General features: G+C 42.3%; 1 protein-coding gene across 1 annotated transcript in view; it reads left to right on the forward strand.

Annotated features, from left to right (window-relative positions):
* The window catches only part of RAB27B (RAB27B, member RAS oncogene family), a 29,787-nt gene extending 7,100 nt beyond the window's left edge, over window positions 1-22,687 (forward strand). The window contains exons 2-6 of the mRNA XM_037374160.1: window positions 5,826-5,997; window positions 8,911-8,996; window positions 11,788-11,891; window positions 13,288-13,411; window positions 14,824-22,687. Of these exons, the coding sequence (XP_037230057.1) occupies window positions 5,845-5,997; window positions 8,911-8,996; window positions 11,788-11,891; window positions 13,288-13,411; window positions 14,824-15,013 (657 nt within the window). The 5' untranslated portion in view covers window positions 5,826-5,844 and the 3' untranslated portion in view covers window positions 15,014-22,687. The remainder of the gene's footprint in view (window positions 1-5,825; window positions 5,998-8,910; window positions 8,997-11,787; window positions 11,892-13,287; window positions 13,412-14,823) is intronic.
* The last annotated feature ends 249 nt before the right edge of the window (window positions 22,688-22,936 follow it).

Consider the following 22,936-nt stretch of genomic DNA (forward strand, 5'->3'; position numbering starts at 1 on the left):
ATCAGCTGGAACGGAAGGGCTCCAGCGCTGCTCTTCCCTCCAAGTACAACTTGCTTTAGGTAGCAGAGCACACTGCATGAGAAGAGGATGCCAAAAGGTGTGGATATGGGGATAGAAAACACGGATGGATGTGGGTCACTGAGAGTGTGCTGCTTGGTTTATCCTGACTAGGATGTACAGCAATGTGAGTGAGTTCTTAGGGAATGCCTGGTGTTTAACCATCTATTTAGAAAGCGGCGTTTGGAGTTGTTACTGTTTTTTCTGGTGTGAACGCTCACTGCAGGCTTCTCATGAGTTGAAGGAGAATTTAAAGTGGAAGTTTGATGGCTCCTTCGCAGGGCACATGTGGCAGTGAGGAGCGTCCTAATGAACTCACCTTCCTACCTGTGGAGTTACGTTCAGCCTGTGTTCAAATGGGTGAAACTGAAAGTCCATGTATTTGAAGAACTTCTAAAATGCAATCTGTTCTGTATGTATTTCTTTCTTTATTAAAAAGGATATCCTGGCTTACTAAAAGAGAGTAGTAAGTGTCTGTGACTTGCCAAGAGTCTTTTACATACTGAAGCCTGAAGCTGTCTGTACTCAAATGCCATGAGATGTCCGTGCCAGAAAGCATCTGTCTGGTCCTCTGGGGATTTTCACTGTAAGGAAGAAAATGAGGAAAGATCTTTTCTTTCACACCAATGCCACGTTTGTTACATATTGTTGCTCACAGCTCCTATACGGAAATTCATGTGTATGCCTGATTTTGAGCAGAGAAGCCAGCTTTAATTTGATCTCAATGTAGCTCCAGTGAGTTGTTTGGTTTTCGAGGGAAAAGAATGTTTGGATCATTGTGGGCCATTTACTTGGCAGCTGTGAGACTGCTTTTTCAACAGATGATTGCAGGCAAATTACAGCCTGGTGGTGGGATGACTGATGGAATTTTATCTTACCTTTCCCACGTGCTGTATTTCTTCCCCATGGGAAGGACTTGTGAGGCTACTTTCTGATAATACACTCTTCAGTTTAATCCTCTCTCTGTTCCACTTTGCATTGCAGATGGTCCTGTATGTTCTCTTTGCTAGGGAAGAAGTGTCTAACATGACTGTGTTAACAAGTTTGATGTTAATCTGTCAGTGTGGGATTCTCTCTTGGGTGCTGCATTGGCGAGATGCGTCCCACAGCAAGAGAGTAACAGGTTGTGGGGTTTTGAGGGTGACAGGGAACTAGTTTAGTTCCTCACTGTACTAGTTGTGGCTGTGGCAGAGTTAATGCCAGTCACAATCTTGAGGATGAAAGAAAAGGGATTTTTCTGCTGTTCCTGCAGAAGACCGGGGAGGCTTTCTGTTCGTGCTGCAGAGCTTTGTCTTTCTAGTCAAAGGACATGTCTGAAAAGCTTCAAAGAGCAGCCACATCCAGGTCGATCTTGGGATGTCTTCCTGCTACAGCCTGTGTGATTCCTTTAGGAGGAGAGACAGAGGGAGAAATAATGCATTTCAGAACTCCGTAGCCCTCTCTGTGTGCTGGGGTGGGTCTCCTGGAGCACCCATCTCCAGGAGTTCAGCGTTTCATCAGAGCGAGCTGCTGAGCCATGCTGAGGCCACTCTGTCAGGCGGAGGGGTGATGGATGGATGTGCAAAAGGACTGGCACCCTCCTGGCCCCTTTTTGGAGGTGCTGTGGGCATGCCGAGCTGGTGCAGTGGGCTGTGCCACAGCGTGTTTGCTCTGTGCCATGGGTACAGAGCCACAGAGCAAAGGCACGGAGCCCGAGGAGATTTTCCTCTCCCTTTAGGTGGTTAGCTGAATGTCTTAAGGTTGGATTGGTTTATGTGAAGCCGTATTTCTCTATCAAGAAAATATTCTCTGGGGTATCTGCTGACAAGTGCCAGATTTTAAATGATCTCTCTCGCGCTGTACTTAGAGAACATTAAATAGGGATGGAACAAAATAATCAATCAAGAAACAAGATGCTGATTCTGATCTAGATGGTAATCTTGTCTGCCAAGAAAGCAGTTGAGTGTTTTTTTAAATCAGGCTTAGTCTAGATGCACAGACTGGAAGAACAGCGTCAGAACGTCACATTTATCGTCTTGTGGCTGTTGGCCACATTGGCAGAGAGGGTTGTGAGGGACAGTCAGGAGGGCTCTTTGCATTTTTGTAAAGCTTAATCAGTGAGGTGGTATTAGAGAGGTGGCACGAACTTCAGAACTGGAGGGTGAGATTGCATTGGGTTTGGTCTGTGTGGGCGCTTGCAGGTTTCTCAGCCCTGCAGGATGACTGGCCGAGGGGACCTTGCTGTTGTGGCTGCTCTGCCTGCTCTGACTGCTGGCGGTCTGTGGTGGGGAGCTGCTGGTATTACAACTTCAAGTCCATTTAGATGCTCTCAGGATGGTGAGGACTTGGAAGTTAAGGTTCCGGGAACAGGGGTGTTTTTTCAATGTCATCATGGAAATCGACACTTGAGTTGCCTTGGTTTAGCTTTTGCCTTACAGCCCAGGGGTATTTCTTTTCAGCAGCTCAATATATCGAGCCATTTAGAATTAGAGTTGAATAAAGTATATTGCAATTTTAATAAAAAATGTCTGGTTAATAATCTCTTAATAGAAAATTCTGAAGTGGTTTTTCAGATTTTTGCTAGAAGAAATTATCTTGAAATAGTCTCTTTTCTGTAAGAACACCAAACCTCCACTGAAGAATTTTGCTTTGTTTCAGGTATGGTGCATTGTTTTTATACTCCAGCTGTATGTACCGTTCAAGTTAACATTTGTCATGAAACAAGATGAAACATTCAGAATTTTCAAATTCAGTTGATTGTAGACATGTTTAAAAGCACACTTAGTTGTTTATCTAAGAATAATGATTAGTAATTTTAACTTCTTTGTTCTAAATGAAATTAAAATCTTAATGCTCGGATTTCCTGTGGAACAAGAACTTTGTTTGCTGTACTACAGCGATTTGGATGTGGTAAACCAGTGATGGCAGTGTGCTGGGGGTGGATCGGTCTGGTCCATCAAGCTGTCCCTGCACCTAGGTTTTTGTGCTCCTCCTGTCTCCATCGTTGGTCAGGGAAAGGAAAACTGTTTGGTGGCTTCAGCTTAAACTCTGAAGGAATAAAATCCCTTTGTCCAACTTATGACTTTTTGATTTTTCTACACGGTACGGAGGATGAGAGCGAAGTCGGAGTCACCTTGCGGAAGAGGCTGGTTCCCAGGCTGCCTCCCCGGGTGGCAGGGCGACTGCCTCGGCTAGCGCCAGGCTGGGAGAGGCTGCAACACGTCTGCAGCCTGTGGTGCAAACGGGCAGGAATTTCTGGAAAAGCAGCCAGTGCTGGGGGATAGGAGTGCCAGCTGCCTTCTCGTGACAGCTTTACAAAAATAGGTTTTTAATCATCCTGGTCTGATGTATATTTTGCTCAGCATTTACAGGACTGGTAAATTCTAATTATTCTGCTTTGCACATTTGCACAGCGAGGAGATGCTGAGAACATGGATTTTTGGGATAGCGTTTAATCCCAAATTAATACATTGTATTACCTGTCAAACATCTGGGGGGGAGTCATCTCCCAAGATGATTTTCTTTTTCAGATTTATTGAAGGAAATGCCTAAAGAACAGTTACTGCATTGATCAGAAATACTTTGATTTTGATTATTCCTCAGACTTCTGGGGAGAAATTACTTTTGCTCAGTGGAGCCTTGTGGTAAACTTGGGATATCCTGGAATGGATTAAAAGCCTTGAATGAATTTCTGTGAAGCTGCCATGTTGGTGCTCTGCCCTTCCGCTGCCCGGCACAGACCAAAGGCAGTGCAAAGCAGAGCAGCGCTGTCAGATCAGGGACCTTTTTCTCTAGATTCGTTAAAAACTTTATCATCAGAAAATGAATTTCTCAAAAGCTTGGCCCGCCTCTCTGGGTGGCTCTATATCTGTCAAAGGTATAAGTCTTATACAATGAAACTGCTCAGTACACAGCCAGCTTTTTTATCCTTCAAGCTGTTGAAACGCAGGATAATCAGAACGGGCTTAGTTCACTATTTTAGTCAAAGCAGGTCAGTATTTGCTAATTTAAATGCTGAGAAAGGTAGGTTTTATTCTGATGGAAATTAAGGTCTTGTACTGAAACAAGCAGTGGTTTTATAAATGGGGTATGGCCCAGGGCCTCCTGCTGTCATACCACAGTAATGAGTCTCGGCATAGAGATCTGAATGGGACGGCTGTTCATCCACACTAAGGATTAGCAAGATGTTTGGAAAAAAGCGAAGGCTTAAATTATGTTGAGAACAAGGTAGGTGAGGATGTAAACTAGGTGGTGTTTCATATGATTCCAGTTTTCTCATCATCAGGGCGTTTCATACATGTGAATAAACACTTTGGAGGTCTATTTCTTATATAGGTCCCCTTTCCTTCTGTACAGCTTCGTAGCAAATATGAACAAATTAACTACATTGATGGGAGCTTTAGGTTTAGGGTAATACAACACTCCCCTTGAGCTTGAAATAATAAAAAACCTGCTGGGGGGAAGCAGTTGGAGAAAGGCTGTGCTCCTCTGGGTGAAGGCTTGGCCAGGCTGGCAGGTAATTTGATGAAGGTGCTCTGCTCGAGCCAGGTGTCCATGATGTGGTTCTTGAAGGAGGTTGGGCTAGCAGATGATGTATCCTTCTGATGGAAGATGAGTATTTCTGTTGGTGGGAGCCCAAGTGACCCCTGAACACGGGTGCTCGGTTGCGTTGGCCAAGCGAAAAAAGACTAAAGTAGAAGATAACTCTGGAAAGCTGTTCCTCCTTGGTATCTGGCTTTCCCTCCCAAATACGTTGTGTCACTTGACTCAGCAGATTGGCAGAAGCTGGGAACTGCCATGTGGGGTCATGAAACCACCATGGAAATAATTTCTGCGCCACGCGCTTTGTTCCAGGAGCTCCTGCCTGGGCTGTGACGCAGCCCCAGATAAGTAGGATAAATATTTCCTTCTTTCTGCAAATTTTCATTACTTTCTGACGCGTATATTTGTTTTCCAAGTGCTTAATGAGGGAGGCTGCGCTGCTCTTGGTCACTGCTAGATACAGAAAAGAGCCTGGAAGTGCTGTCGAGGTGTGTAAGCAGCAGCTTAACCAAGGCACAGAGCGGAACCCAGGCAGTGAGCTTGCCATCTGCTTTTCTTTCTTCTTCACCCCAATTAATCTGCAGCGTTTGATGAGGGGGTGGGTTTAGTTGTGTGCTTCACAGAACAAGGCAGCTGTGGGTTCATCTGGTTGTACTGGAGAGGAAGCTGCATTGGAGCTCTTTCCTTTTATTAACTGTGGCCTTGGGATAATTGCTTACTCTGCTTTTTTTTAATTAGTTCTCTTAGGGGGCGAAAATATTTCTTTCAGGATAGAAATATGTAGCCCAGATAATGTCACGTAATACTGGTTAGAGCTTGAGCCCTGAGAGCAGTCCTTGCCATGTCTGAGTTTCCTTTTCACTCCTGTTTCTGCACTACTTCAAACTCATAATAAAATACTTAGAAGGATTTAGCCCTAGGTTTCATAGCTCTGTTCAATATAGCTCTTACTGTTGTCCTCAGAACAAAAATAGTCTTTTTGTCTGAAACTGTATCATTCTGAGTTTCAATTTTATTTATTTAGGAAATTGAAAGTGTAAGTTGTATTGTCTCCTGGCACCTGAACTGAAATGGAGAGTTTCACTGCCGCATTGCATTAGCCTTTTTCAAAATACACTAACACAACTTTCAACTCTGACCACAGGCAGCACCGTTTCAAGGAACAAAAATAGAAATGAGGCAAAACCAAGCAGAAGGGCGGGGGGTTGTTATCATTAAATATTTTTTTTTCTTTTCTCTTTCCATAGGTTCCTAAAAATTAGCACTATGACTGATGGAGACTATGATTATCTGATCAAACTCCTGGCCCTCGGAGACTCTGGGGTTGGAAAAACAACGTTCCTGTACAGATACACTGATAACAAATTTAATCCAAAATTCATCACGACAGTAGGGATAGATTTTCGGGAAAAACGAGTGGTAAGTTGTCTCATACAAATGGTGGCACCTTCTTTTTTTCTTTATTCATTTCTGCTGAGAACAAATTTTATGTAGCTATGTGCTGCCTCTCTTACTGTGGGGTATAGCATGTGTTGATAATGGTTTTCCTTGTCTAGTTTTTGGCTTAAACAAGTCATAATCAGGAACTGGATAAAGGGGAAAAATGCTGTTATTCTTATCCTCATGTTGGATTGTAAAATGGTTTATTGCATGTTGGTATAAAAGGATAGTTCCTTTTTGGGTTTTTTGTTCCTTTTTTGTTTGTTTGTGACTAGAACTAACTCTAGCCCCCAAACTCATTATTTAAATAGAAAAGATGGAAACGTACAGAAGCATAGAAGTTTCAGCCTGCTTCCAGGTTCTGCCAGTGGGACCACGCTGCTTCTCCGAGTCTCTGCCAGCAGCAAGGCTGGAGGCTGAGCGTTCCCAGCCTGTGATCAGGAGTCCTCATAGGTTAGGATCCATGGATCCTAACACCTGCTTAATGCAGTGTGTGCAAGCCCCTTCTGCCATGCTCTTGTTTCTTGATATTAGAGAGAAGATGAGAGTCTTCTGCAGTGTTGGTCAGATGCTTTTTGTGGCTATGAGCACAGTTGCTTTGTTTTAATTTAATGTGACTAGTGGATCTGGTTATAGATCCTGACACCAGCTAAATACAGGGAACAAATTCAGTTTCCTTGATCAGTAAAACCATAATAAATACAAGATATAAGACCCTAGACAATTATTTTAGTAATTTTCTTTAATAAAAAGAAGTGTAAATACTTGCCCAGTTCAAAGATGGAAACCTCTTTAAATTTGCTTCTTTTTAATTTAAATGAAATACTTCTAAGAGTTTTGCACGAAACATCCTTGGAAGTGTTGACAGTGCAGAGATGAATACGCTGGCAGAAGAACTGCTGCTTGTGGAGAACTTTTCAGCAAGGAAAGGGAGGAGCTTTTCTTTGTACCCAAGAACCTGAGTGCTGACAAAACTTTGTTCATTTTCCAAAAAAAAACCCCTAAGTGCTTCTCAGCCCTGCAACAGGTTAATGTAAGAACTAAAAATCATTTACAATATTTATTATTAATTAGTATGAAAACATTGCCCAGTTTTGAAGCAGCTGAGTGAAAACACATGCCTTGGCAATATGAAGCACATTGTTCATGTATTGTCATTTCACATGCATTTAAGCTCCTGCTATTTCACTGGAATACTGTGAAAAGATGGGCATCACTCCCCCATTCACTTTCATCTTTCCTGGCAACATTTTCATCATGGCTGGTGGTGGTGGCTGCTGCTGTGAGTTCAGTTTTGCCACAGTGACCAGGATGTGCAGGCCCTGCCTGGGAGATGGGGGGTTCAGGGGTCCCCTGAATAAAAGAACCATGGATCTGGATTATGGTTTAAATTACTCATAATCAATGCTATGCAAATTGAGGTCAGTTAAGTGGGGGCCAGGCCAGGCTCAGGTTGCAGTGGAACCTGGCTCCATCTCTGCTCTGTGGGATTGCAGTGATGTAGTAAGAGAAAAATATTAAAAACACAGTTTTACTGCAAGGAAATGTCTGCACATGCAAATTACAAGAACAGCCTTTCCCTGGCTGGTCAGATGCTCGTTAATGTGTTTTGAACATGGGTGCTGCATTGCTTCCAGAGGGCTGAACTGTTCTGCTAAAAGTCACAGACAGATTTCTTCCATCATTTTTCCTTACTGTATGTTTTGGGGTAAGACAGTTTGTAAGTGTGGGAGAAACTACATCTTACATTAAATTATCAGCTTTGAAATATCTTGAAGGTTTATCTAATAAATTGTCTTCTACGAAAGAGATCGCAAAGGTGAAATATGTTTCTTCTGTTGTGTAAAAGTCATATTAAAAAAAGGACCTTGTGAGTTTCCTTGTTTGTCATGCTAAACATTACAGGAACATGCTCCAGCAAACTAGTTTGATTCACAGATATGGTGCGGTTGATCCATTGGTCTTTTTCTGATTTTCAGACAAGGTACCTGCCAGAAAGGAAAGGCAGACACGTTGTACTCAGAAGCTACCTGTTGAAATGACAGCGGTTTAATTAACTCCACGGGATCGCAGAATAGTCTAGGCTGGAATGGACCTTCAGAAGGCATCTAGTCCAACCCCCAATTAATATTAGTTTTGTTGTGCAGGAGAACTGCATGCTATATTTTACAGCACAGGGAGGGCAGGTGAGGAGGGGTTCCGCTTCCTCAGGTAACGTCAGTGCAGCCTCTGGGTACAGACATGTCCACAGGGTCCCTGTGCACTTGATCTAAATGCAAGAGCAGTATCTGCCTGCCTTTAAAATTGCTGAGTCTGCTAAACTACCTCAGATAACAAAACCAGCATACTCATTTTATTCCTGTCTTTTACTGCAACAGCTAATTTACACACTGTTGCTGTTTAATAAAGAATTGAGCCCTAGTGAAAGGTCACAGTGATTTCTTTAAGCACCGTGAGTTTGCAGTTGCAGTTAGTAAGGAAGTCATTAATGTCCAACAGAAGTTAATGAATAAAGAATAGCTTTTTATAATAGTGGTTAATCCTGTCAGCCAGCTGTAAATTTTCTAAGAACAGCAATGAAACAGAACAGAGACAGCTTGCTCAGCACAGTGCTATGCCAAGTTTTAAAGATCTGGTATCTAATTTGAACTACTAAAAATGGCCAAATTACCTTTAAAGAGCAGCTTTCATAGATGTTTTATGTGGCTCCTGGGTTTTTAAATATTATTATAAGCAGCCCTCTGAAGTGGCTTTTAGAGGTAAGAGCTTTTACTGAAGGACTGAACTTTTACTCCTTACTGCTTTGCACAAAAGCAATGGTCACAGTCTGTGACCCAGGTGCTGGATTTCGGTGTGAACTGTATGGCTGTACTGATTTGACTCTCTCGTTAGGTATACAACAGCAGAGGACCAAATGGATCTCCAGGAAAAGCCTTCAAAGTACATCTCCAGCTTTGGGACACAGCTGGTCAGGAAAGGTAACGGAGTTCAGCTCATTGAAAAGCAGTTCTGCATTAGTTATGTTTCTGGATAAACCATTCATCCATTCAGGTGAAAAATCTCAAAAATCCTTGTGTATCTGGACAATGAAAATATTTTCCAGAAATAATGTTTTTCTGACACTGCTTTGATGCGGTGATCAGGGAATCTCAGAAAATAGGACTGGGGGAACTGGAGGTGGTCTGCTTCCTGCCTCAGCAGCATGCTGCCTCGTTCCTAGCACACACGGGTTACTGGGTCAGTGGTTACCCCTTCTTGTTTTGTACTGGCTTTTGGCTTTAAATCTAGATGATCTTTCAGGTCCCTTTCAATCCAAACCATTCAACGATTCTTACCTCCTGTGGAAGATACTACCTAAGTGTCCTGTTCTCCTATTTCAGATCTTTTCTGTTAGGTTGGATGGTAGGGTGTATTTGAGAAAGGTGCTGATAGGGGCTGCATTAGCCCACATGTGGCCATCAGGCTGAGGGAAGTGGTTATTCCCCTTCACGCAGCACTTCTGAGGCCACATCTGGAGTATGGTTCCTATTTGCGGAACTCCCCCAGTGTGGTATACTTTATACTGGTAAACTGGAGTCCCATGGAGTCCCATTAGAACAGGTCAGGAGGATGATCCAGTGAGGGCTGAGGAGGCTAAGGTCGTTCACCCTGAAGACTAAGTGGAGGCTAATTGCCATCTTTATCTACCCAGTGGGGAGAAGACAGAGCCAGACTCCTCAGGCTTGCAGCTAAAGGGTGCAAGTCAGTGGTCACAAGTCACAACAAGGAAATTCCAGCTAGGTAGGACACAAGTGTTGGCCTCGGGAGTGGTTAAACCCTGGAGCAAGTCACTCCCAGAGGCTGTGCAGTCTGTTTTCTCACAGGTGGTCGCAACTCAGGTGGACATAGTCCTGAGCAGCCTGATGCCTTCCTTAAGTCCTCTCCAGATTACGTGCCCTGGGCTTCTCAAGACTTTTCTATGATGAGCAAACTTTCTGTTCTATCCTCCACCAGGCTGGTTTCAGCCTCTCTTACCACCAGCACGCGAGCAGGATGGAGAGTTGTAGTTCAAGTCTTAGCAGTGCTGAGCAGATTGGAAGAATTGCTTCTTATCTTTTATGGTTTTACATGTGTTTGTCTTCTTTGCAGCAGCATACCATAGCTGACAGGTATTAAGTTCAGGACTGATCAGAATCTCCTTTGCAGTAGGATTCTTTTATCTAACCAGATTTTCTCAGTCTTCTGCGTGATGTTTGTTCTTTCCAACGATATTCTTGACTTGTCACTGTTAAATTTAATTCTATTTTTTTTTAAAGGAAGAAGTGTGTGTACTGCTTGCTTAAGCTTCCCCTGGCTAGTTGCGTACACTGGTTTGGGCTATCATAAAGTGATTGACTTTGGTATGACTGCTGATTTCATCTGTCAACAAGGGAAGAAAATGCGACTCAATGCCTATTTGCTGTGTAATAGTGACCAAAGAGCAGAGGGCTGAAGCGTTTAGTGGGGAGGAAAGAAAGTAGCGATGAGGCAGATTTCAGGTTTCCAGAGTAAGCAGTGCAAATACTATGCAGGAGAGGTTGCTGCTGCTGGATGAAAAGCAGAAGCAAGCAGAAATTTTGTGTCTGCATCTCTTTCCCTTACTCTCAAACACCATTTGTGCATACCCCTCTGCAAAAGATTAAATGTTTTGAAGCTTTTTTTTTTTTTTTTTTTTTTGGAAAAGAAACCCTAGAAGCAGTGTTGGGTATCTGACATGTTTCCATGGAGAGTGTTTTGGGTTTTTTTTATTTTCATGGATTTGTGGCAGAAAATACCAGTTACTGTTTCTGTTTGGTGCAAGATTATGTAGTACTGTTTTGTGCTGTGATGGATCCCTGCGATACAGAAAGCACCAGAGTGCCATTGCACTGTTTTCCAGTGCTGTCTGAACACTTTAATATTACTTGGGCTTTCTTCACATTTCTGATTTGAACAGGCTTGTGACCTTTTGGTAACAGACAGAGTTGCATTTCATGGTTTGTAGTTCCATCCAGCTCCATAGCTTTGCTGGAAGCCTGTAAACAATGTCCCTGGTGAAGGAACACTTGCACAGTCTGCTTACAGAGTGCGTTCGTGTCTAGATCTCTGCAAGGAAAGGTTACCTTTTCCTTTTAGCTGAGCTTCCCAGCAGATAGTCACATCAAACAATCAAAGGCATGTAAACAGCCACCTACTCTTCCTTTGTTTAATACTGACTAGACTGAGTAGTACACATCCATCGACTAAGTGCGTGCAACATTGGCAGGTGAATCCATTTCTATCAGTGTGATTTGTGATACACTAAGTGCTTAAATGTCTTTTTTTTCCTTTTTTTTTTTTTCCTTTTTTTTTTTTTTTAATTTTAACCAACCCTTCTCTCTGTGTGTCTCTACTCTCGGTTAAATCAGGCAGAATTAGAACTGATAGATTAGTCACTGACAGTGTTTATATTCTCACATGTAAGCTTCCTCTGTAAATTACTAACACACTGATTAATAAATGTTAACTGGTGTGATGCTTCGTAGCTACAATGAAAGTCAAGCATTATTTTGTTTTTGCTTTCCTTCCAAGGGAATGTATGTCCACTAAATCTTGCAGACTCTTCAGATTTCAAGATGATTTTTTAAATACAGTTTTTGAACAAGCAGTTGAGAAAAGCTTGACTTTATCTCCTTTTTTCTTTACTCAGGTCAGGGCTGCCAGAAAAGTGCTTGCTTTGGAGATCACTTTGTATTGATAGAGCTGTGTTGGTTTTTTTTCTTCCACCTTCAGGTTTCGAAGTCTCACCACAGCGTTTTTCAGAGATGCTATGGGCTTTTTACTAATGTTTGATCTGACCAGTCAACAGAGCTTCTTAAATGTCAGAAACTGGATGAGTAAGTAGAACCATACAGCTTGCATTTATCGGTTGACTTGGAGCATTCTTGTGTATTTTAGGCTTCCAGGCTTTCTGTGTGTCATTGTTTGTGAGCTGGAAAATGCTCAGAGAAAGTAGTTTTGTCTAGTGCAGCCATAAGTGGGTATTCACAGCCTGTAATTTGGGGTGAAAGCTTCATCAAATTGGAAAGATGCACGCTCTTCCTTTTTCTTTTTCCCTTTTTCTTTTTTTGCACAATAGATGGGTTTGGGCATATTCTTGATGATAATCTTGTTTGGATTTGGTAAATTTGAATAAATCTGTTGCCTCTTGAAAGTTAATGGCATTCAACACTTCATATTTTATACCCCATATTTTAGATGATACACAGGAGCTTGGAAACTGTAATCTGGATATTGCTGTCAATCTTTATACTGTGTTTTCTGTTTGTAAAGCAGAATGTGATTCCTTCCTGTCTGCTTTGAGGTTTAAATTAAAATTAACATCGTGCTTTGAGGATGTGGTTTGAAAGCACATAGTCTTTGCTGTTGTTGGGTTTTTTTCAGACAACAGCTACACTAATAGCGAAACAAAGGTTAAATTCTTAGTTGTTTTTAATTGAGGGTATTTAGAGTGCTGGAAGGACAGAGGCCAGTACATTTCCAGCTGGCAGTTTTCCAGCAAACAAGCTGAAGTGGGGGTAATGTGTGAATCCAGATAGCTTTGTGAAAACAGCTCCATCTTCCTCAGAGATTCCTTCCTCCCACTAAACAACCCCTGTCATCACAATCTCCTACTGCTTACCAAGCTGAGGCTCTATAATTTCTTCTGTGTATACTGCATCTTTTCAAGTCAGTATCCTCAGGATTGAGGCAAGTGTAAGTAAATGGCTTTGTACATTCACTTATGGGGGGTGAGGGTGTGGGCAGTGCTTGTGCCTGGATCTTCAAATGGACAAAACTGCATTTAAATCATTGTGTATATCCAGGAGAAGAACATGCTTGAGGATTTTGTCCTAAACTTCTGAAGGGCTGCATTTGCAGATGATGTGGGTGCTTGTTTGTCCTTCCACGGTGTCCTTATGAGTCTTGTAGAATGAAAGTTATGGCTGGTGGAGGTTCTCCTCTTCTAAAGCAGTGTTTTTCGCACTCATTGCAGTTAAGTCTTGTTGTATGTTGGTAAAATAAATCCTGGAATTAATTTTTTAGTACCATTTGTACTTCCTATTTTGAAAAACTCCCCTTAGTAAGTAAACGTACGATAAGGAAATGTGTTTGGCATGAAGTGGTTGGCTGATTAGTCTAGGATATTTTGAGGTGGGGAGCAAGAAAGGTATTTTGAATTATTTTGTCAACAGTCTTGGTCTCTGAGGTGCTTCCAGCATTCTCTTAACTCTTGTTTATTTTTGCTTCTAGGTCAGCTGCAAGCCAATGCATATTGTGAGAATCCAGATATAGTCTTAATTGGTAATAAAGCTGATTTATCAGACCAAAGGGAGGTAAATGAAAGGCAAGCAAAAGATCTAGCAGACAAATATGGGTAAGCAAAAGATGACAGAAGCTAAATTCTGTAACTATTGTAAGTGTAGCTGATGACGGGTTAGAGATACTTGCAAGTATACTTAGAAACGTGTGTAAGATCTTTAGGCATTGCAGTATCACATACACCTACAGTGATATCCAGCTTGTCACCCTTTCGGATCGACCTGTTCAAATAGGAAAGAGATGGAATGAAACACGCTGTTCTAGAAATTTGGCCAAAATATTACAACGTAAGAAATAAGGGTGAAATGAAACAGTCTCACTAGAAAGCTACGTTCCTGGGATGTTGGCTTGTCCGGAGAGTTCAGGACAGAGTATACCAAAAGCGGATGAACACTCAGTGTTATGAAACCGAATAACTAACAGTATTTATAACTTGTTTTTCTAGTTAGTTTGGAAGTGGAGACACCTGTGTATTTTGTCAGGTTCTAAGTGTACAGTGGCACTGAATTTATTTGGTTTTCCTCCATGAATAATAAAGGTATTAAAGGCCTTTGTCTTGTTCTAGTGAGCCTTCTACATTTCTTTGCACTAATAAAACCTTCAGAGTGTCCTGTAACTGGATAAATTGGCTGTGTAACGTAGTTAGTAAATAGTGCTGTGGGCAAAAAGAGTGTGTATTTTTTTCTTTAGTTGGCCTTACTAGACAGTGAGGGATGTTCAGAGAGAATTGGGCCAGCAGCAGAAGGTGGCCTGAGAGACTGAGTAATAAGCAAATCAGACTTAAAAATATTAAAAGAATATTAGAGAGCTGTCTGCAGCCAGGTAAGGAGAACAGTGATACTGAGGAGAAGTTATCTTATGCCAGATTTCATATGATCGAAGTGCTGAAGCGATTTATAATCTTCTCTTCTGAAAAGGATGACTTGGAAGGCAATATTCTGGATTCAAAGGGGATTTCAGAATGGAATCAGCTAAGTTGACTTGTGCTTGTATGTTGGAAGGAAGGAAAGGAGATAGTACTTACAGGGACTGCTAAATAGCAATAGCTGGAACTACCCATCTTAAAAAAAAAAGGAAAAAAAAGAAGGTTTTTCTGGTGTGTTCTTTGATCCCTGCAACTTTCTGTAATGCACACCTAGGTTTCTCTTTAAAATAAACTTTCTGGTTACCTGAAAGACTTTTTCAGCCAAGGCTTGTGCTGATGTCACCGTGATTTGAAGTCAAAATGCCAGGATACATTTTGTAAATTAATGTGGTGGTTTTGTGCTGGTGTTGTAATGCCACAGTGTGCTAGGAACAGGAGCGTGGGTTCTGCCCAGCCAGGAGATAGAGTCACAACGACCCAGATAGTTTGTCCCATTTCACTGCCACTAAAGCCACCGCTGATAGCTGCACTGAGAGCATTACAGAGTCGCGTCTTGGTTGTCTTAAAAATCTCTCCAGCTAACCTGTTCCTTTTTACTGTAGCATACCGTACTTTGAAACAAGTGCTGCTACCGGACAGAACGTGGAGAAGGCTGTGGATACGCTCCTGGACTTGATAATGAAGCGTATGGAGCAGTGCGTGGACAAGACACAGGTCTCTGACACAGCCAACGGAGGAAGCTCGGGAAAGCTAGATTCGGCAAAACTGGAGGAGAAAAAGTGTGCCTGCTAAACGTCACCTCTAAACTGTGAGAACCGATGAAAATATTTCATCAGAATATGGCTGACCTACCACCAAATTCAAACCAGCTCTGTTGAGCCATGCACAGAAGCAAAGTTCCATTGTTTTATTGGGATTGTGCATTTTTCTCCAAAGACCTGGTTTAAAACTAAAAGCTATGTTTCAGTGAGGCTCTTGTACTGAAATGATTCTTCCTGATACAGTGCCGTCTTCATGGAAAACTCCCCCACCTCTTTTCCCCCAGCCCTCATCTTTATTTTTCATGCAATCAGGATACTGAATAGAGGAAAGTAGCTTTATTTTTTTAAAAGAGGAGGGAAAGAACCTATTGTCTGCATACACTGGATATTGAAATTAAATTGGAGGTGGGTGGTTTTCTAGGTCTGTGCCATTTTTCCACAGAATCCTGTTTCTTTATAATTTTTAATCTGCATCAGGGACTATATGTTTTCTAAGGGAGAGATATAAAAGATTTTGTGTGACCTATTGAGAAAAACTATCACTTGCACAGAGTAAGAAATGCTGTGAAATCCATCCTGACTGAATCACTGAGATGGTGGTTGGTGGGGTGGGGGGTGTGTGTGTGATTTGTGTTTGGGGGGGAGGAAGTAGGGTATTTAATTCGAAAAAAAAGAAAAATATCAGGGAATTGTGCAGCATTGCTTGTGTTGCCAGTAATCCAAGCAGGGATTGGAGTGTTATGGGAAAAAGTATAGTGTGGGATTCTGATGCTGCAGGGACAGTTTATAAAGAAGAAAGTATAATGTCTGCGAACAGATAAACTATATTTTATGAAACAACTTCTTACCATTAGCAAAAAATATTCTCCCCTCCTCAACTTAAGGAAACTATCCTTTTTTTCTTCTTTTTCTCTGGGTAACTGCATGTTGCAGGTAGGGTGTAGGAAAGAGCCGGAGGCTGACTGTGCTGCCTAGAAGGGAACTGTAAACCCTGCTGTGCTGAGAGAACCTCCTCAGTTATCGCTGTGCTTTTATCCGGTCCTCCATACGCTTAGGTTTTCAGCAGAGGACAGCTTTCTCATACTCTTAAATTCTCTAGAAGAGAGGGCAAGGTGGAAAAAAAGTGATGTGGGGGCTTTGAGAATGATGGGAGTCCAGAATATGTGACTGGCTAGGTAAAGTGTGTGTCAGAAGCCTGTTCTTGGCACGGAGGGTAGAAGTTGCTCTGGCAGTGTGCTGCAGCAGGAGGGTGTGATGCAAAAGGTTTCTTCTATGGGTGAAAGTGAGTTCTAGCGAAATAGCAAGTTGCTTATCACAAGCAAAGACAAATCCAGGCAAAAATAAATACTATATTTATAAGCATAGATCATTTTCTAAACCAACTGACAGCATATTTATTAGTCTACCCTGTCCTTTTTTGTAATTACTGTTCTGTTTTTATACAGGTGGTCGTTAAGGGTCTCTTTGTGTTTATTGTGCTTGAAGCTGCTTTAAAATCACTTGGGAGGGTGCACATTGGGGTGGGGGAGAGCAGTTCTCTTTACAAGTCGAGCTTAATTGGTTGGGTTGGCAGGATTGCAGACTTTCATGTATTTAAATGTTTTCAGCTTTGATTGATTCGAAATTGCAAACTTTGTGAATAGCAAGCTCATAAAACGTTTCAGCGCTTCCCAGAAATGGAGAATTTACCATATTCACTGCTGAAAAAATAACAGGTTTTTCTGCCCAGCTGCTAAAACGATGTTTACGGGATGATTTGGCATGTTAACAGGGCAGATGGTCCATCCATAGCAGCAGACCCATTGGGTGAGGAACCAAATAGCTGTGATTACCATGCCAGAAATCTAATTTGCAGGCTGCAAGGATTATGAATGATAGACTATACCTAAAGGCTATATATATCTATAGTATATACTATACAACCAAGTATGGTACAGGTCCTTTTCTAGGCTATAAACAGCCCTTACACCTCAGAAAGTGGCAAAGCTGTTGTGGTAGTCAACAGGTGATTTCCCAGGCAGAAAATGTAAGTAGACTGCTAGTAAGCAGGCTGATCCTCAGGCAGGTTCCTTACACATAGATGTATCTGATGAAGTTCAGGGTTTTCTTTGAAGTTGTATTGCTTTTCAATATGTAGCATAAAACGTAAACATAATGGGGGGGGGGGGGGAAAAAGTAATACATCTTGAATTCCTGAAAACAATGATCTGAGGAGCTCCCTGGCTCACTTACGAAGAAATCCCTCATTCTGTGGCATCACTTTTTTGTCCGTTGAACAGAAGTAGGGTAAGTTGCTAAGAATGGTAAATTACGGACAGTCAGCCGAAGAGTGTTTCCCAGAGCAGCTGAAGTATAGCTTGTCTAAAAGCTGTTGCGAAGCTGCAAGTGACTTCAGGAGCAGACAGATGATTCATACCAGGTGTGTAAAATCCCAAACCTGGCACAGTTTCAAAGCACCTTGATGAAGCTCAGTTGCTTCTATTTATCTCTCCACCTGCTGAAACTAGCGCTCTTAGAATAATAATAATTAAAAAAAAAAAAAGAAAGAAAAATCACTGCAGTGATACCTTGATCTAGACCTCACTGTTCTGGGTATCTCCTAACCTTGACCCTGAGTGACTGTGAAGAGTGGACAGAGATGGCGGTTGGTAGCCATGGAGCTGCTTTCCATAAGGATACAGGCTCTGAAACTCTCCAGCACGGATAGAGCAAGTGCATGGCCAGCCCTTGCAGCCCAGTGTTGCTTGAGTGGCCTGTTGAGCAACGAAACGGACATGACTGTAGTGAAACTTCCATTGCTTGGTATGTATTTATGTACTTGCTAATACGTGAAACTGATTATTATTCTCTCTGGTTGTTTTTTCTTTTTTTTTAAAAAAAGCCAATCTGTGAATGCATATGAAACTATTATCCCAAAAGGATTTTGCCACCAAAACTTTGTTTGGAGGAAAGGAAGAGAAGTTCAAATGTGTTTCCTTTCCTGATAGGCGGTATAGTAGCAATTAGTTACTAAATTAAGAAAAAAGGAACATAATAAGTGATTCTAAACAGCTACTGACATCTTTGTTGTTTATCAGGTCAACTCTCTTTGCAAAAAAACTAGATCGTGAACTGTTCCTAAAAATTGCCTTCTGTCCCCTCTCTGTCATCGTTTGCCTCTTGCTCCGTTTTTCTCTTCATAGCTATTACTTTTAGACTTGACATGTCCACCAGTGGATTCACCTTCCTGTGCGTCCATCCATCTGTCTCCCTGCAGCGTCTCGGCTCTGCACAGATGATTCAGGGCTACTCCTTGCTGCTGTGGTAGGAACTGAAAGCAATGGCAGCGTTAAGGTTCATGAGCTTTATGTAATATCCAGGAAATACTGGTAACGCAGTGAAGAAAGAACGCTGCAGGGGGGCTGAGCACAGTCTTACAGAGCCACACCTGTATGGAAAGAAACTTCTCTATCCCACGTGCTGGAATACCTCTCCCAGTTCTATCCAGTACCCACTTTGATGGAAGGGCTTTCCTTTACTTCTACTGTTGCTTCCCTGAGGTAGGTTTTCCAGCTGCAGCACGGTGAGCTTGGGTGCACAATGAGCCCCTACTAACCACCTGCAACCTGCTGGAAAAGAGCCGGTGAGGTGGAACGGCACAAGTGAGTCATCTGTACGGTGGGTAGTGCCGTGCCACGTACAGGCTGCTGTGACACCAGCAAGGCGCAGCATCTTGGCACAGCACTTTACTAGTTCCAGCTCTTCTCACTGCCCTGGGAGCTCCTGAATGTAGCCCTTGCTGGAGCCACATATCCTGCTGTTTTCATCCTTTTCACACTCCTGTCACTCAAAGCATTTGACATGTTCAGTTTTATAAATTCTTCCAGGACACCGGCCTGGGAAATGAATGTGCTTTTGCTTAGTGGCTCTAGTAGGATATAGCCTCACCCCGTCCCACTAGAAATTGAATCCACCTTCTGCTGTAGAAAAAATTGATTATACATATTCAAATCGGAAGTGAAGCATTTCCTTTTGAGCACAAATACAGCTTGTTTGCAAGCCTGCTAGATATCCCACATCAGGGCTGGAGGGGAAGAGAAGGTCCTGTGATACTTTATCCAGGGTGATCCTAAAAATTAAATGTCAGTACTCTTAACTCTATTCTAACTCTGTGGGCTTTTGTCTTGAATTTCAGTCCAGGCACTGGTTTCTCAAGGTCACTTTTTGTGTCCTTTTAGAAATACCTTATTTTTGTTTTCCAGCATCTCGCCAGTGAAGTTCTCTTGCTGCAGACTTCATTGCGCAGTGTGTGTGGTAGTTTCCGAGCTGAACAGTGCAGTGATGGTAATACCCATCCGTCAGAGGTGCGACTTGCGGGATCTTAACGCTGAGAATAATTTTGGTTTCCTTTCTCTCTCTTCGTAATTCTGCCATCCTCGTCTCCAGCAGCGATATTTACCCAGACAGTTCAAGTTACCCAACTTCTTGTTGAATCTGTTCCTTTCGTCCTCTTGGTGTATTCCAGTTAAGTCATGCATACAGCGTAATGGTGTTACACCTTGCGTCTCATCCTTAGAGCTCACAGTAGTCCATTCTTCTTTCTGATCTACAGGTATTTTTGTCCTCCCGGTTTTAAGCATGAATGTAAAACTGTGGCGTCAAAAAATGTTAATGCACTGTGTTAGAGCAGCGCTGCAGCCCCTGGTTGCAGCTCCTCTATTTGCAGCCTTTCGCTCAGTCTGTCTCGGTGAAAGAAACGTGTCCCCTGTCCGCTGCTGAACATTTGCATTGCCAAAGTCTGGTGTTGCCACTTTGATTTTGAACTGTCGCGTTTAGTGACTTCAGACCTTTGGGGGTAATGCTTGGAGGAGTGAGGAAGCAGCGAGTCAGCAGGGAATGTCTTTAAGCTGATGTTGCTGCTCTTACTCTGGCATTCCTGCATCCTTGGCTGACCTTGCCCTCACCTTCCCCAGCCTCTCGACCTGGAGTAGTGGTGCCAAGACATTTTTAAGGAAAGAAGGGAAATGTGCTGTTGTCAAATAGTTGTTTTGTTTGCGTTTTGCTTTGGTTTTTTGGTGCATACATTGAAAGTACCTTTTTGGCTGTAGCTATCACTCGAGCAGTGAATTTACACTGCACATGTTCCTGTGATGCCACTGTGGTGCCTCAGCCAGCCCTGCTACCCAGTTGGCAAGGGGAGATGCAAGCCCATGTCAAGGCAGGGTCCTGTGCTGCTTTGCACCCTTAGGAATAAAACAAGTTACCTGCGGAGACAGGCGGAGTGTGGGGAATACCAAGGGCTGGCTGGGAATTGCAGAAGTGGTACTAAAGGCAACTTGCTTTAGCTAAGAGAAATGCCCTTAAATTTTTGGTGTTTACCAGAGAGCCCAGTTTGAGAAGTTACTTAAGCTTGTGTGTAAGTGCTTGGCTGAACTGGAGTGTCTCCGTGAAGTAAGGAGCTATTGTCAGGGCAAAACAACTAGGGCTACAATGGTGTGAAACGAAAAAAAAAAAAAATGCACAGAAGTACTTCATGAACATACAGATATGAATGAGCTTATTTTTATTATTTCCTTTTATTTTAAATACTGTCAGGCCATGAAGAAAATTCTTCCATCAACTGAAAAAGGACAGGAAAGTATTAATGATGATTCTTCACTGCATAGTTTTCAGACACTTAAGCAGATGCTCTCCAGGAGTCCTTACAGGGTCTGTTGCTGGCATGCAGCAACACCTGTTAAGAGCTGTGAGAGGGTTAGAAATGGCTGGACACCTCCTGGACAGGAGGTAGTGTATGGCATGTCATATATTTTAGGTTGCACAATCTTTTAAGCTTCTGCTTTCATTTTATGAATTATTTTTATCAGTGATTAGCTGGTAATGTGTGGGGGTTTTAAGGAAAAAGTGTTCTAATGACTCATCTCCAAATAAAAGTATTTGGCTGGGGAGTGACTCACTGCACCGCCTTGGCAGGTACCGAAGCGCAGCTCCGGGCTGCCCTTGCAGAGCAGCACATCTTCATTTCTCAGCCCCAGATGATGCAGTTTCCCCACCTCCCCATCTCCTCTTCCAGTCAGGGCACCATGGCAGAGCCGGCTTGGAGCCCCGGCTGAGCCTGGCATCCACCTGCCCTTAGGAGAAATAGTGGCACTTAAAACCAGGATTAAGTAACTTGCCTTTTCTATAGCCTTTGCCTTCTGTGGCTTTTTAAAGACATTTGCAAGTGGAAAAGGTATTTGCTTCTCTTAAATATTAAGAAAAAAAAAAAAAGAAGAGGGGGTTTGGGTGCCTGAAACATTCTTTTTTTAAAAAAGAGGAGGTGTAAGCTAAGAACAGTCCATTTGCTGACCGCTCGCACAGCTGAGACTGGCGGTGGGGGTGATGCAGCAGAAGACATTTAAGAGCAGCTGCCATTTCCTTGCCATCTTGGTCATTTTATAAAAACCAGTTGCCTTAACTATTTTCTGAAGGCTACATCTTATTTAATATTCTGAATGTGTAAAGGGTTGTCATACATACATTTTAGAAGATTGGCTCATTTAAGGAAGTTTATTGAAAGTTGTGGTTTTGATACCTGCTCTGTAGCGACTCTTTGGGACTGTTTCAGGGTAAGAGCTTTTATCTCCTAGAACTATTTCCATCCGTGGATATAACTAACTGAAGTTTTCAGCCTACACTTAAAATAACAGCTCCAGATATTTTTTTTTCTTTTAAATTTTTTATTCTTGGCACTATAACTTAAGAAAAGTAGCAAGTGTAAAAATAACCTCAAGTGACTGCTATTTTTATACAGGTGTGAACACTGCAGGAGTTTCAGACCATGCTCTGATCTTATTTAGAAAGAAAAGGAGAAAGAAAAGTGTTGTAACTGATGTGAAGCTATAAAAATGAAGGTTTTTTACCTGACTGCTAGGAGATCTGGCTTGAGGAACCTTTAAAGCAAAAGCCAAATTTTCACAGCTTCTTTCCTGTCTTAATAATTGTTCTACTTTAAACACAATTCCCTCCTGCCAAAAAAACCCCATACCCCTATATAGGATAAGTTTTGTTGGGTTTTTTTCCAGGGGATGCTGTTGACTTGGGACTGTTGTCTTTGATGCTGGGCAGATCTGTTTCTAATTTACTATTATTATTTCTCTCTAAACTAGTTAAAGGCAACAGAGGAAATGATTCTTTGCTATGTGCTTTTGTTCCATACAGTTACCTAGTTAAAATGTAACTTTAGAAAACAGACACTAAAGTTGTCCATCCTCATTGTGCAATAGGGTTTAATGGACAAACTGTATATTAGAAGCCTGTTGTATCTTACTCAGCTTACTTACGGAAGTTAAATGGTTCTTCTTTGGTTTTGTTAATGTACCTTTCACCTTCCAGATAAACACTTACACGGTAATTGATACAGGATGCTTAAGTGTTTCCTTCTGTTATGCTACTGTAAGCATGTTTTCTGTTTGTCTTCAACAGATCTGTGCTATGCCTACTGCTATGACTGTGATTGAAACTATCTTGAACACAAATAGTATTTTTTCTTATAGATGCCCCTTCACTGGACCATGGCGCTTGCTTACCGATGTTAATGTCACTTTGTTGTACCAAAGTACCCGTGGCTTCAAAACATACTGTCAACTGATTCACTGGTGGCTGGGTTTGTGTAATACATCTGAGGAATGTATCCTGTGACTCAGTTTCTGCACTGTTATTTTCAGAATAAAAGTACATTTTTAGATCCACTGTCTCAGCTGTTTTAGGGGGGAAGCAGAGGTACAGCTTAGTTCCGCAGCGTTAGCAATCTGTCAGCTTAGGAAAACAAGTGGAGGACCAGGGAGGGAGAGGCAGGGCTTTTCAGGCTGGCTGAGGGTTGCTCAGGGTGCATTTGCAAACTTTGCCGCACACCAGCACCCAGCCTGCCCCACGGCACGCCAGCATTGGCACCCTGACTTCAGGTTTCTCCCAAGAGGGACAGGAAAGGACCAAA

This window comes from Falco rusticolus, chromosome Z, assembly GCF_015220075.1.
Source record: "Falco rusticolus isolate bFalRus1 chromosome Z, bFalRus1.pri, whole genome shotgun sequence".
In the NCBI taxonomy this organism is placed as follows: domain Eukaryota; kingdom Metazoa; phylum Chordata; class Aves; order Falconiformes; family Falconidae; genus Falco; species Falco rusticolus.